General features: G+C 38.0%; 1 protein-coding gene across 1 annotated transcript; it reads right to left on the bottom strand.

Moving 5' to 3' along the window:
- Nucleotides 1-2,678: 2,678 nt before the first annotated feature.
- On the bottom strand, nt 2,679-19,057 carry LOC143288735 (vesicle-associated membrane protein 7-like). The gene is made up of 6 exons (XM_076597364.1): nt 18,981-19,057; nt 17,915-18,094; nt 15,670-15,766; nt 14,222-14,323; nt 12,070-12,225; nt 2,679-10,898 (listed from the first exon to the last, which is right to left on the bottom strand). Exons 2-6 carry the CDS (start codon nt 18,061-18,063, stop codon nt 10,695-10,697), a joined length of 708 nt encoding a protein of 235 aa, XP_076453479.1. The 5' UTR covers nt 18,064-18,094; nt 18,981-19,057; the 3' UTR covers nt 2,679-10,694.
- Nucleotides 19,058-19,287: the final 230 nt, after the last annotated feature.

The raw sequence follows: 19,287 nt of genomic DNA, 5'->3' as shown, positions 1-19,287 counted from the left end.
GCGTTTTAAAAAACCGAGGGCAGTTTTTTTTTGTTTTGTTTTTTATCCATGCAGTATGGGAAATTTGTGCTTGCATGTCTCAGATGTACACGATACGTGCTGAAAAATCACTGACCAGCACTTTCTTTTTAATTTTCTTGAGGTATAATTAGATTGTGATTGGAATATATTTGAAAGAAAATGAAAAAGGCTCTTCACTAAGGGTTAGGAAGGAACACACACACATGCACCTTATCAGTGAAGTTGAAGGATTCATGTATGTTGATGCCCTTTTTTTTTTTTTTTTTTGCCCCATTATTTTTCTTACTCTTTGAGTATGTAAATTGTTTATTATGCACTAATTTTGTAAAATGCTTCTTCACTTTTCAAAGAACTGTTTATAAGTTCTTTAGGGGATGTAGTTTTGTGTTTCAGGGGAGAGAATTTCAGACCAGGGTACACTTTGTGAGGCATGTTATCTGTTGCAGTTTTTTGTTGGAGTATCCATATTTTTGTTTACCGTGTTTACGTTATCTTGGCAGTGCATTTGTGCTCATGATTTTTCTGTTGCTTAGAGTTACGTTTTCCTGTCATATCCATCCTCATTGAAGAATCAGATCATTCTTTGCCTCAATAAATACTCTCAGGCTCAAAACTCTTTGTGTTTGTGTGTGTGTGTGTGTGAGAGAGAGAGAGAGAGAGAGAGCACATACCCTCAGGCTTCCTCCTCTCTCCCCACACGCTAATATTCATTCACTAACTGACAAGACATGCGGCTACTGTCAATCTCATATAAAACAAATCAAAGACACACATTTAACTTTCCAATACTTCTTAAACACCACAGTTTGTTTTTCCATTTTGCATCCCAAAAATTCAGAAAAACAAAATCTTTTGAAGGGAATGTTCCACATTATCCTGTATACTTGATACATCCAATCCTGGAGGTCAGTAATTAATGAACCCAATAAGACCTGGAGTGCTCTGATGAAATCTAAAGAAAATACATTCTCTGCAAAAAAGCCACACTGCCGATTTTTTTTTATTTAAATTTTCTTAATTTTATATATGTGTAATGAATAAAACAACAACAAATAACAAACCCCAAACCATACTGAATGAAACTACTTCCAATTGATACTCTCAAAGCCCAGTGAGAAACTGCAGATGACCGACAACAGAGCTGGCCATGCACCCAAAAGTCCACCAGGTATACAGTTAAGCACATGTTCACACATGCACACTTTAATTGTTCACATAATTAAAAATACATAATGAGTAAAACATCAGAGACTTCAGTATGTCTATCTGCGAAGGATAACATGACTTGGAACTACTGCTGTGATCGATATATCAGCAACGGCAATGAATAAATGATGAGGTCACTTGCAATGACAAAAAAAAAAAAAAAAGTAATCCCAACACCCACCCCCCACCCCCACCCACCCCCAATGCAATTTCTTTAGTGTTCATCATAATTTTTTACAGCACAAACAAAATATTCCATCCTTCCCTATCAGAACTTCAATTTAAAAGTCAAAACAGCTTAGTCTTTTTAACATCTCAGAAAATGAAACATTAACTGATTCAGTTCCAATACAGCTTCTCTGTGCATGGCTGATTCTCTTGCACAAAACAAGCCTCCCATCTCGCCCAATCAAAACATCAATTCTAAGCAAAACTTGGGAACTATCTGAATGTTGTAGCAAATCTCAGCACATGCATTTATGTGTGTGTGTGTGTGTTTTTCAGTCACAAAATCCATTGCCACAGACACATTCATTAATAATGTTATGCAGAAGCTTGATTATGTTTATATTATTATGCTGAATCTCAACAATTCATAAAAGAAATGAAATAAACATTAAAAAAAATCTACTATTGCACAGAATAAAAGAAAAAAAACAGGGTCTTTACCGGGTCCTAAACTCTTTTGCCACCTTTAATAATTTACGCCTGTCTGTCTCCAGCGCCCAGAAAACACTGTATCAGGATGCACCAGTGTAGCTCAGCTTCCCCTCTACATGACTAACTGCACTGATACACACTGAACCATGGCAGATGGCCAGGGTAAATTCTCCCGACAGCGTGACTTGAGTGTCCTGTTGAATACAGCATCATTTCCTCCATTTCCTCCTCAACCGATACTTGGCAGTCAGCCAGGGTAAATTCTCCCGATTTGTGTGTACTGAGTGACCACACATTAGTACTACAGTATCACAATTGGAACAAAAAAGTAGACATCCTCGCCACAGTGGCAGTTGTTTGCTTTTTGTTTACAGGAAGTGAAGCCATATTCAGGCAACTTTAGTCAACTAGGCAGTTCACAGCCATAGGTGACTTAAGTCAACACATAGAATGGACATGCTAAACAGACTATTTTTCACCTTGTAACAAAGCTTGGCAGGTGCATCAAACTTTCCTTTGCAATAGGAAACTGACTAACCTCCCCCCCTTTACCAAGTTTGAAGTGAAAAAATCCACGGTGTCTAAAATATTTGGTGCTGGGGAGTGTTTTTTTTACAAAGAAACTTCGTGGCAAAAGAGTTACGATAAAAGACATGACAACTTTATATAGTCCCATATATAAGACACAAGACAAAAGTTTATCTGGTGCTCTGTTTGTAAGACAAGGCAGTTTTATCTGGTCTCATGGAAAGACAAAACTTCATCTGGCCCCATATACAAGATAATATGTGGTCCCCAAAATACAAGACATGCTGGCTTTATCTGGCCCCATACACAACTGTATGTGGTCCCTAAAATACAAGACATGCTGGCTTTATCTGGCCCCATACACAACTGTATGTGGTCCCAAAATACAAGACATGCTGGCTTTATCTGGCCCCATACACAACTGTATGTGGTCCCAAAATACAAGACATGCTGGCTTCATCTGGCCCCATACACAACTGTATGTGGTCCCAAAAATACAAGACATGCTGGCTTCATCTGGCCCCATACACAACTGTATGTGGTCCCAAAATACAAGACATGCTGGCTTCATCTGGCCCCATACACAACTGTATGTGGTCCCAAAATACAAGACATGCTGGCTTCATCTGGCCCCATACACAACTGTATGTGGTCCCAAAATACAAGACATGCTGGCTTCATCTGGCCCCATACACAACTGTATGTGGTCCCAAAATACAAGACATGCTGGCTTCATCTGGCCCCATACACAACTGTATGTGGTCCCAAAATACAAGACATGCTGGCTTTATCTGGCCCCATACACAACTGTATATGGTCCCAAAATGCAAGACATGCTGGCTTCATCTGGCCCCATACACAACTGTATATGGTCCCTAAAATACAAGACATGCTGGCTTCATCTGGCCCCATACACAACTGTATATGGTCCCAAAATACAAGACATGCTGGCTTTATCTGGCGCCATTACAAATTTTTGTGATCCCCAAAACACAAGACAAAATGGCTTAAATCTTGGCCTCATGTACAATGATGTTGATCATTTTGTCACTTGCAGGTACGCTGTCAGTTTCACATGATCAGAACCATCTTACAGAAGTATCATCCTGGACACATCATCAGGTCATGTGCAATGCGCTGTAATCTCTTCAGTGTCCCAAGAGGTGCATTTGAGGTTACTTTCAGACATGCAAAACAGTGCGGTGCCCCTAATTGATGCATAAACCTGTCACGGTCATAGCATGAATTTTCATAATGACATTCTGTTTTTAACTCACTCGCTGCCATTGTCCGCATATGCGGACATCGTCGAAGAAAGTGTTGGATGCCAATGTCCGCATATGCGGACTTGGATTTTAAAAAGTCGTGCTGTCGGAGTGACGCGTCGGATGCGAAAATCAAAAGCAGATGTGATATCTTACGTCACCTCTGGTCAGCTTTTCATTCACACACACTGCGTGTGTGTCGCGATAAGCTCAACCACAGTTGATAACAAAGCGTGCCCCCTGTCAGCTTTGTAAGTTGTTTGACAAGATGGCGTCACGGCCAAGTGTTCGTCACGGTCGGAGAGGTGAAATGTTACTCAGCTTTGGAAATGATCCAAACTGAAGGCTCTGATGTCGAAGGAGATAATGTTGATTCTTCGGACAGTGAATTTGAACCAGATCCCGATGAACTAGAAATAGATTCGGCCGCTGAAGAGAGTGTTTACAATGGAGAGGAAAGTGAGGAACATGTGCCAGCAGATGAGACAGACACAGACGACGAAACCACTGAGAAAATGGACGATTTTGCAAGTGTTTTCACCAGTGATTGGACTGACAATTTTTCCTTTTTCCCTCTTGCACATCCCTTCACTGGCATACCAGATTTGTCAGCTGACTGGCCAGTCAACACCCAGCTGGTTGAGTTTTTTTTTCTTTGTTCTTTGATTTTCATTATGTAGAGACAATTTTTTTTTTGTATGTGTGAATTTCAACTTTCTTCACCACCTGTTCATACTTCATTGCATGCACTAGGTCTTCAGTTCCTCAAATAGTGTTAGAATGTGATGTGGAACATGTTGGTGTACCTTTCTGATGGGTGCAAAAATGCTAAAAAATACACAAAATATTGATACCGCGATCAACATCAAGATGGTGAGTAAATACTTTGATTTCTTGCACACATATGGAACAACATTCCTTGCATACATATACTAAATATCAATTGTCTGGGTGTTTATTTGTTTTTTTTACAATTTTTTCCCCATCCTATACAAACCCTGGGTTTTCAGGGATTGGCAAGGGCAAAAACTCTCGGCATGGAGTGAGTTAACCCAGGACATTTGCAACAACAATGAAGGGAAGTAACTCTGCCCATTTGCAAAGTACACAACTTCCAAGTCAATGCTGCTTATGTTACTGATTCAGCTAGCACACTGGGAAATAAAAGGTACATAGGAACAAACACACAGTCCCCTAAAATGGAAAATCTGGTCCTGTCCTTATACAGATTATTTGACATGTATACACAGCAGCAATGACAGAAAAATGAGCAAACACAAATTAGCCTTTATTCGAGACTGGCATAACCTCTTTGTCCTCAACATATTACACAGAATAGATAACAAAATGCAGAACAAACAAATGGTTTCTTCAGTGGATTTTTTTTTTTTTTTTTTTTTTTTTTTTACCCAAAATGAAAGAACAATGCAGCTAGGAAACTAAATGGAGAGTTACTTCTCTTTATTGTTGTTCAATCATTTTAGAGGCATCTTACATTGAGAGAGACTTTACTGAGACTGTTTGGCACATACTGATTCCTCTCTCTCTCTCTGTTTGTTTCTTGTTGACATGACGTTTTTATATTATAATTATTATTTATTTATGTAAGCTTATCTATCATTTATTCACCTTTTTTTTCTTTTTCCTTTTTTCTCCTCAAGGCCTGACTAAGTGAGTTGGGTTACGCTGCTGGTCAGGCATCTGCTTGGCAGATGTGGTGTAGCGTATATGGATTTGTCCGAACGCAGTGACGCCTCCTTGAGCTACTGAAACTGAAACTATTGTTGTTCAATCCTCTACTCTCCTGGCCTCACTGTTCTTTCATTTCAAGGACAATTGCAATTTGCCCCAGTGATAAATTCCATATGCATTTGCTTGAACTTATCATGAGGTAGACAGTCTCAACAGAATACCCAAGATTTCAGTAGTTGTTGGCAATGACTTATGAATCAAAGATAAATGTGAAGGCTGTATCAGTTTAGTTCTTGTTACGAGCTTGCAAGCATGCTGATGGCAGGTGAGGCCAACTCAAGCAGATTCCTCCACAACATCTGCAGGGGCATGTCTAGCCTGTGGTGGGTTCTGTCTGTTTGTTCCCTGTTTTTTTTTTTTTTCTATTCTCCTTGAGAGAATCAAGATTTAAGTTCATCTTAACCCTTTGAGCCCTGACCAATGCTTTACCGGTGGCAGAGAAAAATGACATAATGCCCAGCCACCAGCTGAGCAGTGCGTAAACACTTGAAGCGTGCACAGTCTCAACCTGGCCCGTCAGGGCAGAAATCAGGGACAAAACGTGCAAGAAGACAACTGTACACAACGCAGCAAGTAATTGATATACTTGATGATTTATCAGAAGTAGAGTATGACAATGATTACTCTGATAATGAGGTGGAATTCGAATCGGATGATTTTGCAACAGATAGTGATGTTGAAAATGAATCTGAGCATGCAGAATCAGTTGATCAAAGGAGGTGTGTCAGGTTGAGATTCTGCACGCTTCATGGTAGAAATCGATCTTTTTTATCCAAAGCACATGCACAAAACACAGTGAAAAGGTGCGGCAATGTTGGTACTACGTTCGCTGACGTCAGAATATTATGGTTTTTCTGATTGGCTCTTCAATATAAGTCAACCAATAGCAAAACACGACACAAGTGTTTACGCACCGCTCGACCGGTGGCCAGGCAGTATGCCACCCCTCCCCACCACCGGTAAAGCGGTGGTCAGGGCTCAAAGGGTTAAAGAACCCCTCTCTTCCACTCACCACCTCAATCCTACCCCCACCCACCCCCACCCCCTCCTTTTTTTTCTTCTTATTTTGAATACTACATCAGTAATGTTTTCAGTAAAAGGAGGAGCACAGCCAAATTATGCCAAAGTTTCTTTAAAAAAAACTTTTCCCATCTCACCCAAAATATGTTTGGCAAAAGGCTGATGCTGGAGAGCAAAATGGGCAAATAGTAGTGAAGAGAGGGGATGGTGTGTGTGTGTGTGTGTGTGTGTGTGTGTGTGTGTCTTCTGTGTGACTGATTGGTTGTCTTACAATCAGGAATGTCACATTAACCACTGTAGCACCTGACAAAAACAAAAACTTGATTATGAAATGTACCTAAAAAACAACAACAAAAAACTGTTACTCTATGCTTGCGTAGATTTCAAATGGCACTGTCAAGAGCATTCATTTATATAAAAACACTGATACACACATGACAAAAAATAGTTAACAATGGTAAACTAATTTCTGTTAAGCATACATGCAAAAAAATTCATTAAAAAAAGCAAAAACAATATTTGATTTCTGACTGCTGGTAACCCAATATATGTATATACCAATCCAAACATTGTAAAACGAACTATCACAGCAAAAAACAAACCAAGAAATATGACAGCCCAAGGCACTTTATATACAATTTACAGAATATTGAACAAAAAGACATCAAAGCATACCTGATTAAAAAATATTCCCTCTTCATCCAGCCACTGTTACTACATCTATTCTAAGCAGTTTTATTTAGTTTTAAAATCTAGATTATTTAGTTTTAGCTAGCGGGACAAAGGGGAGGTTACCCACTTTCGGGAGGTTATCGGCCGTAGTTGCTCTCTTTTTCTCCGCATAGGCGGATAGTAGTTTGCACAGGACAGGAATGTCAGACCCCTGCTGGAGTCTGCACTAGTTGGGTCACGGTTAAGTATGTGTAATTAAATAAGTTTTTACCCTGAAAACAGAATATGGCTGCCTACATGGTAGGGTAAAAATGGTCATACATGTAAAACACACTCACACATCTGAATGAACCTGGGAGCTGCAGACTGGAAAAAGAAGAAAATTAAAAAAGCTCCAATTCTGGAAAATTATGGTACTCTACAGAAAGGGTTTGACAAATGTGTGTGTATATATATATATATATATATATATATATATATGAGTGGGACTTATCTTCCATGTCAAGTGTAAAAGGTTTTCATGGGACGTAACTCTTTTACACCGTGGGACAAATTCCACATAAAACATAATTTTTCATGGGACATAACTCTTTTACACCTTAAGCGTAAAATGTTTTTTCACCATTTGTTTTCTTTCTTGTTCTTCTGATTTCTCTTGTTCAACATGAAAGCCAACATAAGTGTGTGGAAATGCACGCTGCTGAAATTCTCTCTCAAATCCCACAAACACAGTCACATGCATTTTCATTCTTACAAGTTTTGTTCTTGACCATTCAGTATCTTCTTGCTTTCAAACATACATTTTTTTTTAAACATGCGCTTTGAAGTGTGTGTGTGTGTGTGTGTGTGTGTGTGTGTGTTTGATGCATCTAGACTGCTTTGCACATCTCCAACACTTAGTTGACCTTTACTCCTTTAAGCACCAGTATATAACCGGTCGACTCCAAATTTAACACTTCTAAACGACATACACACTTAAGTTTAGCACTTCCAAACGACATACACACTTAAGTTTAGCACTTCCAAACGACACGCACACTTCCAAGTGTAGCACTTCCACACTTTGAAGTTCAAGCACTGGAATGACTACATTTTATATTGTTGCATTCTTTAAGCACCATTCTGCATTTGGCGTATCTGGTACTGGTTCTTTGAATGTCTCTAGGCCTTTGCCACTGGCCTGACTTCATGTGCCTACAAAAGAATTTTCATATGCTCTCCTCTCTTCCTCCCTTGTTTGTCATGGTTTTGAAAAGGGATCTAGGTTTGAATAACTTGATATATGGTCAAGAAAATGTATGACCCAGCTTTGAAAAAAATACATACATCCATGCATAATTTACTACGCCAAAAAAAAAAAAGATCCACCTTTGAAAATATAAGTATCTCCATGCATAGTTTACTATGCCAAAAAAAAGATCCACCTTTGAAAATATAAGTATCTCCATGCATAGTTTACTGTGCCAAAAAAAGTTGCAACATGTTTGTTTCCCCAAGGACATACACAGATTCAAAATAATGAGGTATTTGGTACCTTTCATGCACCTGGTTTGCTGAAAACTATATATGTCAATATACACACAAACAAAAGTTTTAAGGCCTTGAAGATGAGAGACTGTGACAAAATCGACTGAAAGGCAAATCCTAAAGGCACTGAGACAGACAAATCAACTGTCATGTTATAGTTGTTCTATTTCCTATAATTATTCTCTCTCTGCCATGTGTGTGTGCACTCCCAAGAATATGTGTAATATACTTAAATGTGCACATTTTAAACCACAGATGATAATGATATCAGAATATTGATATTTTTAACATCTGAAGACAATTCACAACGACAATAACAGATACACATGTCAGTTAAGACACAAATACACATGCACACACAGACACAGACACAGACACATCAAATACACACATACCATACAAAGAAAGAAAAAAAACCCAGCACAGATTCAAACAATGTAGGATATGGAATGGAACCCCTTAAATAAAAAAAACATTTGTATTTGTATTTTGTATTTGTATTTCTTTTTATCACAACAGATTTCTCTGTGTGAAATTTAGGCTGCTCTCCCCAGGGACAGCACATTGCCACACTACAGCGCCATTTTTTTGGTTTTTTTTGGGGGGGCGGGAGGGGGGGGGGATTTTTTCCTGCGTGCAGTATTATTTGTTTTTCCTATCGAAGTGGATTTTTTTTTTTACAGAATTTTGCCATGAACAACCCTTTTGTTGCTGTAGGTTCTTTTACGTGCGCTTAGTGCACGCTGCACACAGGACCTCAGTTTATCGTCTCATCGGAATGACTGAAAGCTGCTTCCCATTTGTTTAATCAAATCACTTTCTATCCATCAACAAATCCTCTTTGTTTACCTGTTACACTGTGCATGAGACCCTGTATGTATAAACATAAGAGCATCCCCACCATACAATATCACAACACAAGCTCACTCAAGACAAAGCACAACACGAAAATGACATACAAACAACCACAAAATAAATTTCACCAGCTGAGCCATCAAAACAAAGCACACAAAATTTGACACATATGCATTGTTGGCCTTTACATTCATTACTTATAAAAACAGAACCATAACAGGTTAACTCATTAATTGGTAATATGTACTCAGTGCTCTCCCAAAATAAGCACTAATCTACATATCATTTCCAATTAATTTGTAAATATTTGCATATGTACTGTTTGTTATTTTCAAGTTTGTTGCTGCATATGTTGATCTATCCCTTCAATGTTTTGATCAAAATATACAGAACTTTTTTATATTAAAATTGTATAATTAAAAAAATGGGGTTAAAAAAAAGGAAAAGAAAACCTTTTCATAAAACATACAACGTGACTCCCCCCCCCCCTCCTGCCCCCCTACCAACTCCCTCAAGCTAAACTATTGAGCCTAAACAAATTCATATTTGAGAAATATAGCAAAGGTACTGTCAGTATCTAGTTTTATCACACATGTACTGTCAGCATTTCATTTAAAACTTTTGTAAGTTTTTATCTTATTTCACCTTATTGTTAAATACAATTTATCATCTAATGAAATAACTTCTTCATGTGGTTCTTAAAACTATACTCATATGTCAATAGCATTTTATAACTGATAGATGTAAGAAAATTAAGACATTAAGTATCAAGTGCATGGTAACATATTACGCAAATTTTGGGAAAAAACATTTATACATATATGTTTTTATCTTTAAAAGTTGTAAGCATACTCTACACAGAGGTTGACATTTCTGGCAGATGAGTACATCTTTTTTGTGTGTGTGTTTTTTTATGTTTTGTATATTTTCACAGCAGTGACAATTATATATCTGAATGTTTTAAAGTGCACTACTTTATCTTTCTCAGATATGCTTCACCTTTGATCATGTGTAGTTTTGATTAATGTGTGTGTGTATTTTTCTTTTCTAAAAAAAATATCCCAACAGAACAAAAAAAAACAACAACAACAAAAAACAACAACCAGAAGGCTGGAAAAGAACATGTTTTTCAAACACACACACAAACTGAGAACAGACAGCCTGGACAGTTTCCACAGCTTCCAAGTTTCAAGGGGAAGTGGTGGTAACGCCCCCCTTACTGCCGCTGTCGTCACTGGAACTGGGAGGAAGGACACCGGTGGAGAACAAGACGATGATGATGATGACGATGATGACAAGCAGACTGATGCCGCAGATGATGAGCGTCATCTTCTTGTTCTGCCACCAGTACTTCTTGCGGATTCTGCGGGCGGTCTTTTGAAAGGTCATTGCCTGTTTATGGTGCAGACAAAGGTTTGATCGGTACGAGTAAACAGCTGGGGAAAAACAACAACAACAAAACTCAAGAAAACAAAACTGGGGAAAAACAACAACAACAAAACTCAAGAAAACAAAACTGGGGAAAAACAACAACAACAAAACTCAAGAAAACAAAACAACTAAAGATGACCAACCAACCAAACAGAAAGTGTATGATGGTATCTTTTTGATGACACCAAAACAACTGTCCATTCATTCATTCGTTCACTGGCTTGTTTCAAAAGTGCATTACTGTGAAAGTGACTGCATGATTTATTCAGGTGTTCATTCATCCCTTCTTTAATTCATTTGCTCAGAAATCATACAGTGAAAAAACAAAAACACACATGTGCAAGTACCCATTGATACACTCAGCTCAACACAACAAAACTAGTACAGATTATTGTAAAGGAAAACATTTTAATACAACAGCAAGTACTCACAGATGTACTAAGCTCTTCAGTCTTGTCCACAAGAAATTAAACAAAAAAACAAAAACAAAAACAAAAAAACCCCAAAAAAACAAATAAGGAAAAAACAGATAAAAAGATAGAGATTACAAGTGGTGCAAGCACTCACTGAAGAGCTCAGCTCATCAGTATTGTCCATGAGGTATTAATAATAAATAAATAGATAAATTAAATAATAATGAATAAACATAAAAGGCTGGAAATCACAACTAGTGCAAGCATTCATCGATGCTCTCTATTTGTCAGTCTGGCCAAAGAGGTATTGAAAGTAGAAAAAATTAAAATAATAAAATAAAATAAAAGACTAGAGAATACAACTGATGAAAGAACTGCTCATAGTTACACTCAGGTCATCCGTCTTGTCTATGAGATCTTAACTCACTCAGTACGGCCAGTCCTCTCTTCTCCTCTACACAGACCCCTCGGATGTCCAGCGGGTGTCTGAATGACCCAACCTTTAGCTTCCGTCGTCAGAACTGTGGTATTCTTTGTCAACATTCACCTCTTCAGTATAAGAGCGTTCCGCTTGCAATATTTTGATGATGGTAATTGGGATGAAACGCTGTTAACGTCGTCTCTTTCGCAGTTCGTATGGAGAGAGTTAAAAAGAACTAACTAACTAAACAAATAAAAATACAAATCTGGAGACTGCAACAGATGCAAGCACTACTCACGGAAGCACTGAGGTCATCTGTCTTGTCCATGAGATCTTCCAGACGTTCCCCACGCTCCAGGACCATCTCGATGTTCTGTGTCATGACCCCTTTCACCTCATCCACTTGTGATTGTAGCCTGGACACATTGTCGTTGCCCGCCTTGGAGAAATTTTTCTGCCAGAAGGAGACGTAATTTGGTTTCAACAAAACTTTCATGAAGTACGAAATATGTATCATGACATGACGCACAGAGCAGCAACCAGCTCACAGCTTGTACTGTGCTTAAACATTAAAACACGAAAATAGCTCATGAGACAGCTAGCAAGACATAATTATAACTAACTAAAGAAATATTGCTGATATGAGTAATCTGAATACAAACAGGTTTGTAGCCATGCAAATCAATAAATGTCCACAGCAAATTGGTGCAAAAAAAAATGTTATCAGCACTATTTTCTTTCTTTCTTTCTTTTTAAGAATAAATCAGAGATGTAATTTGGCTAGGCTGATTATTGTGTCAGAGTCAGCATTGGAGACATTGTTTTCTGTCAAAGCAGAGACATAATTTGGCAATCTTGGATACTGGGTTGTTGAAAGCTTTGGATAATTTCTTTTCCATCAGAGGCAGAGATAATGTGGCAACACTGGTTAATGTGTTGTCCACACCAGACATTTTTTTCTATCAAAGGAGGGAGTTGCAGGTGGGGGCTGGGGTGGGGACATCATTTAGATGCACTGTATGATTTGTCATTATCAGCATTCAATATGTGTGTGTGTGTGTGTGTGTGTGTGTGTGTGTGTGGTCAGAGTAAGACACCGAATTGCACCAAATACTGTGTCAGCATCTTTTTTTTTTCCTGTCAAAGTGGGACAAAGACTTTCTAAGGTGGTTTTTATGTCATTGCCAGTGACATCTTGTCCACGCCACTGCATGCTCTCAATGCAGTGAGCTGAGTGGGAGGGCACTGTTCCTGTAATTTCCTGAAAAGAAAGAAGACCAAAAAGAAGTACAAATCAAGAAATCAAACAAACGAACAAAAAACAACAACAAAAACAAAAAAACACCCAAAAAAACAAACGGCTGAAATAAACTACTACAAACTATAATTCAAGATGTTAAAGTGCAGAGATGAAAAGGAGACAAAGTGACTTTGGACAGAAAAAAAAATGAGAGAAACAAGAAAGCAAAAAATACAATATAAGAAAGTAAAGAAAACAAGAGAGGCAAGGCCTTCAAGACTCACTTGTGATACACATAAAAAAAAAATCTAATCGTTAAAATGTGTTCTGTATTTGTTATCATAAAAGCTTCGCGTTTAAGAAAAAAACCAAAAAAAAAACCCTAACCAGATTCGAACCCCGCGTGTTCGGGTGAGAAGAAACTGCCTTATCCATTACACTATCGTGGCTTAACTGACGTTCTAAAGTTCTAAAATTTAGAACGTCAGTTAAGGAGCCACGATAGTGTAATGAAAAAAAAAAGAAGTCCTAACCAGATTCGAACCCTGCGTGTTCGGGTGAGAAGAAAGCGCCTTATCCACTACACTATCATGGCTCCTTAACTGACGTTCTAAATTTTAGAACTTTAGAACGTCAATTAAGGAGCCACGATAGTGTAATGGATAAGGCGCTTTCTTCTCACCCGAACACGCAGGGTTCGAATCTGGTCAGGACTTCTTTTTTTTTCTTTTTTTTTTAAACGCGAAGCTTTATAACAAATACAGAACACATTTTAACAATTAGATTTTTTTTTTTTTTTTATGTGTATCACAAGTGAGTCTTGAAGGCCTTGCCTCTCTTGTTTGTGTCCATCCCAGAGGTGCAATATTGTTTTAAACAAGATGACTGGAAAGAACTGAATTTTTCCTATTTTTATGCCTAATTTGGTGTCAACTGACAAAGTATTTGCAGAGAAAATGTCAATGTTAAAGTTTACCACGGACAAACACACACACACACACACACACAGACAACCGAACACTGGGTTAAAACATAGACTCACTTTGTTTACACAAGTGAGTCAAAAAACTATCAAAAAAACTAATAAAAAACAAAAGAGAGAAAACATACAGGCTTAAAGATCTTGACCAGTGATCAAACAGCCATCAGAAGCTCAAGGCGTGCATGAGAAGTGCGCCGAGAGACCATCATGCTATCTACACACACTGACCATTTGTTGTGCCAGCACAAAGTTGAAGTCTTTGTCCAGTTCCCCAGTGCCAGCTGTCATCGCTCGCATCGCCAGCGGTCCACTCTGCAGCCGGCGCTTGATCTGTCAGGTGATACACACAGCCTCAGCTAAATTCATCATACAATACACACCTTCTTTACTAATTGACTGATATGCACCTGTCCTCGGTCAGAGACCAAACTCTAAGCTGCGTACCTGGGTAGAAGCCGACTGAGAGCTGCCTTTAGGTGCTTAGCATTGGTTTCCTGTGTTACTTTTAGAACTTCACAGTATTCAGAGTGGTCAGTGTTTTATTCGTCTGGTAACTTAGTGATAGTATTGTGCACAAGAATATATATATATGTGTGTGTGTGTGTGTGTGTGTGTGTGTGTGGAATCACAAGTACATGTGTGAGCATGCCTCTGTGTGTGTGCCTCTGTGTGTGTGCCTGTGTGTGTGTGTGTGCGTGCGTGCGTGGGTGTGTGTGTGTGTGTGTGATCACAAGTACATGTGTGAGCGTGCCTGTGTGCTAGTAAGTGTGATGTATGTTTGCCGCATAAGGAGAGAAAAAGGGGGGGAGGGCACACACAGTAATATCTCAGTGCTTGTACTTTGTGTTTGTGATCTTATGAGGACATGATAATTAAGTCTGAAATCTGAAGTGTCATTTTGTCAGGCTTCAGTCACACACACACACACACACACACACACACACACACACACACACACACACACACACACAGTGGATTTTGCAACAAAATTTTGCCATAGACAACTCTTTCGTTGTTTGTGTGTTCTGTTCCTTTATGTGCGAATAGTGAATGCTACACATGGAATCTCAATTTATCATATCTTCTGAATGACTAGCATCCAGACCACCACTCAAAGTCTAGAAGAGGGGGAGAACATTCTGTGGTATTCAATCCAATATGCTCAGATTCTCTCAAGCCTCTACTGTTTCATCACACAATACACAAAGCCTCAACTGATTCATCAAACATCACACACATCCTCAACTGATTCATTATACAATACACACATCCTCAACTGATTCATCATGAAATATATGCAGCATCAATTGATTAATTATACAATGCACACAGCCTAAACTGATCCATCATACAATATACACGGCCTAAGTGGCTTCATCATAACATAATACACATCGCCTAATCTGATTCATCATACATCACACAGAGTCTCAATGGATTAACCATACATCACACAGAGCCTAAACTAAGTCATCATACAACACACACAGCCTCAACTCATTCATTAAACATCAAACACAGCCTCAACTGATAGTGATTTATCATAAAATACACACCGCCTCTATTGACTGACAATACAATAAACACATTATCAATTGACTGATTGTACAATACACATGGCATCAACTGATTCATCTTACAATAAAAAAAAATTTTAAAAAATTCCACATTTTTACCTCTGCTAGAAAGGAGTATGGCTGCTGTTTACTGATTCCTGACTCAGTAACACAGACAAAAACGATGCCATTCTCTATCAGACAATGGTAGTCATTGCTGCTTCGCCAAACCAGGAGGAAAATGCCATGCAAAAAACAAACCATGCAAACATACATCATTACAGACGTAAAAGAAACATTTCCATGCCTAAAATGAATAAAGAAATACACAGACATATGTAAACAAATTAACTATGTCAAAGATGGTAGGACATACATTCATATTTGATAGTGGACACAGACCCTTACAGTTTTGCTCAATGTCCAGTCACTGCAATGAAGTGGATAAATCCCCTACATTGTTTATTTTGTTGTTGTTGTTGTTTGTTGGTGTCCAGTCTTTTTTTTATTTTATTTTATTTTTTTGTCCTTTTTTTTTTATCAACCTGGACATCTCATGCCTGACGTCAATAATCAAGCTAAAGCTATTTTTGCTACACATTCCACCAAGAGCATTAAACAGGAAGTTTTGATTGATTTAACTTCTGTGAAACTGGTGTGTAAATTTGAGCATGTGTTGCTGGAACCTTCATCTTCTCCCACCCCTGTCTAACAATGCTTTGTTCTGAGATATTCATTGATCATCATCCCCTTCTCTTTCATCCATATCAAAGTGGTGTTTGCTGTTGTAAGTTAAAAGGAGGAAACAACACACCATGAAAGCAAACCTAAAAACCATCACAAGATCATCACTCAGGGAACCTTAGTTTATGTTTCGTGAGTTACATGAAATTTGTTATAAAAAGATCTCAACAACTGATATTCTTTTTTTTAGAGCTGTCCATTCTGCATACAGTGGGAAGTACCTTCATGGGAAGGGGGGTAACTAGATTTCATTACCTGTGCATTAAATTCTACCAACCCCTAATCCCCTTTGTTCCATGAGAGAATGTTGGTTAATGCTTGCTGGTGCAAATGGAAGTTTGATGAGGGTTAAAGGCAAGCAACATTTATCCTGTCGTAAGTAATCAAGATTTGCAATCAGGGATTTTTATGACTGTAAGTGTGAATGTGATGAAGAGAATCAGACATGCAATTCTAAAAGAAAGTTTTAAGAAAGACAGTTAATGCTCTTTCCATATATATATATATATATATATATTTAAGACAACTCCGTATTTATCATATTTCTGTTACAAGGGGGATTCTTCTTCTTTTTTACTTAATACAACACGAAGTCTGATGGATATTTCCCTATGTTCCTTCAGTGTCGCAACGTTGCTCATTGCTCACAGTATCAAACTATCATTCTTTACCTTCTTATTGATGACAACTGGATTTCACAAAATTGAAACTTTTTTCTTTTTTCTAATCTGTTCAGGTGCTGAGGAAAACAGTTGTGTTGCTATCTAGAGTCTTTTCTATATGTCTGAAAATATGTAAGAAAGCAGAAGTAATCAGAGTACTGGTAGTAGTAAGAAGAAGAAGCAGAAGGAAAAAAAGACAAAAAATAACGAGAAGAAAAAAAGAAGACCTATAACAAAAACAAAACAACAACATTACCAAATATTAATAGTTCTAATACTAATACTAACATAGTTATAACAATAATCATGATTCTAATACTACCACTACAAATAATAACAACTAGAACAACAATATTAACAATAATAATAAAAAAAATACTAATGGCTTTGCAAAACAGTTCTGATAAAAGAAAGATTTTCATAGAGAACAAGGATGAACACTCCATGCAGATAATTCTGAGTACAGAATATAAAATTTATGTTCACAATACAAAATGCAAGCAACAGTTAACATCGAAGAAGCTACAGTTTGTGCTTATTCAGATACATACAAAAGTATCACTACCAGTAAGATATAATATCAAAAACAAAACAAAAAACACTTGACAAGCATTTTCATTACTTAGCAATCAGTTTCTGCATAGCCCTCTACATGGTTACAGTAAAAAAAATAACAACAACAACAACACAATTCTAATAATGAAAGTGTGTGTGTGTGTGTGTGTGTGTGTGTGTGTGTGTGTGTGTGTGTGTGTGTGTGTGTGTGTGTGTGAAAAACAACAACAACAACAAAACCCCAAAAACAACATAAATCATACAGAGGAACAAAAAACCAAAAACCAAACAGCAAACAACAACCCTGTTTGACCGAAACGATGACAGCAAAAAAATATGTAAAGCAGAAATCTGTGTAAAGAATCCATGAATTAAAGAAGAAGTAACAGCTGTTTAAGACTGACTTATTTGCACTGTAGGTTCGTTTCCCATCAGAGGTGGACGGAATGTTGCCTAGCATGGACTGAATGGTGCTGCTGTACGAGCCAGCCCCCGTCTGGTTGCTGCAGAGCACGTTAGTCCCTCTGGCAATACAGCTGTACACGATTGTCATGATGATGCTCCACACCCAAAGTTTTCCAAGTCTGTTAGGGTAAAAACAAAACAAAACAAAACATCATGACCATCATCATTAACAACAACAACAACAAAACAAATTACTACAGTAATTTTCATTCATAATATCATTTCAATAACAATGGCAATAGACCTAACCTATATATATTTTGGCTTCTCTCTCAATCCCTCCCCCCCCCCCTCAACCCCACTCCTCACTCAATCACACACACATACGCACACACACAATCTGTGTGTACACACCGTAGTCAGTGGTTACTCTGACCTTTACATGCACAGTCATAAATGGAAGCAAATGGGATGCACATCATGATATCTGTGGTTTGTCTATTTTCATTACTTCCTGGTTATTTCTACATCTTCCTCTCAAAGTCTGACACAGCATAATGCAGTCATTCCTTTTTTTTTTTTTTTTTAATTCATAGAGGCAAGAGTTGTTGAATCCCCTTTTTCTGTTGTTAAAACACATGAATTGTTAAGACTGAGAAATGACTGGCACTAGCTCTGTTAAGAAGAAAGAGAATGGGCTTTTTCCGTTCTTTTATAATGAAAGAGAGAAACGAAAAGAAATATGTAACCCACCGGTTTCTTTCTTACTCAATTTACTGTCGTTAACAACGCCTGACTAAGCGCGTTGGATTATGCTGCTGGTCTGGTATCTGCTTTGCGTATGTGGTGTAGCGTATGATTTCTGTATACATTTGTCCGAAAGCAGTGACGCCTGTTTGAGTAACTGAACTGAACTAAACTGAACTGCCAGAGTCGTTACAATTTACTGATAGTTTATCTGACAATCGAACCTCCAGGAATCATAGCACGCAAGCCAAGTACATTATAAAGGAACACCCAAATCATTACATTTGAAAATAACTATGAATTACTGCCAAAACTCACCAAGGAAGTCTTCAAACCAACGGATTACGGATGTGTCCGGGTTTTGTTGATGTCAACCGCTGAATCACTGGGAGGCGTGACAAAAACAAATAATGTGAGAGTAGCGGCCCTTGAATCAGTCGACAGAAATGCTGTGTACGCTTATTCCCTGTGGTCAAAAGTGGTAGTTTTGATGGCTTCTCAGCAGAGTTGAACTCAGCCCTCCCATTTATAATGTGATATCCCAAAACCAGGTGTGAAAGATTCAGACACTTGTCAGAGTATTTAACCCCACAGCTTATACTGGATATGTAGGAGCTTGCCAAGG

The sequence above is a fragment of the Babylonia areolata genome, chromosome 1 (genome assembly GCF_041734735.1).
Source record: "Babylonia areolata isolate BAREFJ2019XMU chromosome 1, ASM4173473v1, whole genome shotgun sequence".
Classification (NCBI taxonomy): domain Eukaryota; kingdom Metazoa; phylum Mollusca; class Gastropoda; order Neogastropoda; family Buccinidae; genus Babylonia; species Babylonia areolata.
This window is presented reverse-complemented; position numbering and strand designations above follow the sequence as displayed.

Bases quoted from the DNA above. Each gene is read 5' to 3' on its own strand.
- LOC143288735 (XM_076597364.1), bottom strand. From the start codon at position 18,063: ATGACAATCGTGTACAGCTGTATTGCCAGAGGGACTAACGTGCTCTGC. The intron at 15,767-17,914 runs GTCAGTCTTAAA...TTGGCGAAGCAG, and splicing joins CGAACCTACAGTGCAAATAA to CAATGACTACCATTGTCTGA. The intron at 14,324-15,669 runs GTAAAAATGTGG...ATCACCTGACAG, and splicing joins CATACTCCTTTCTAGCAGAG to ATCAAGCGCCGGCTGCAGAG.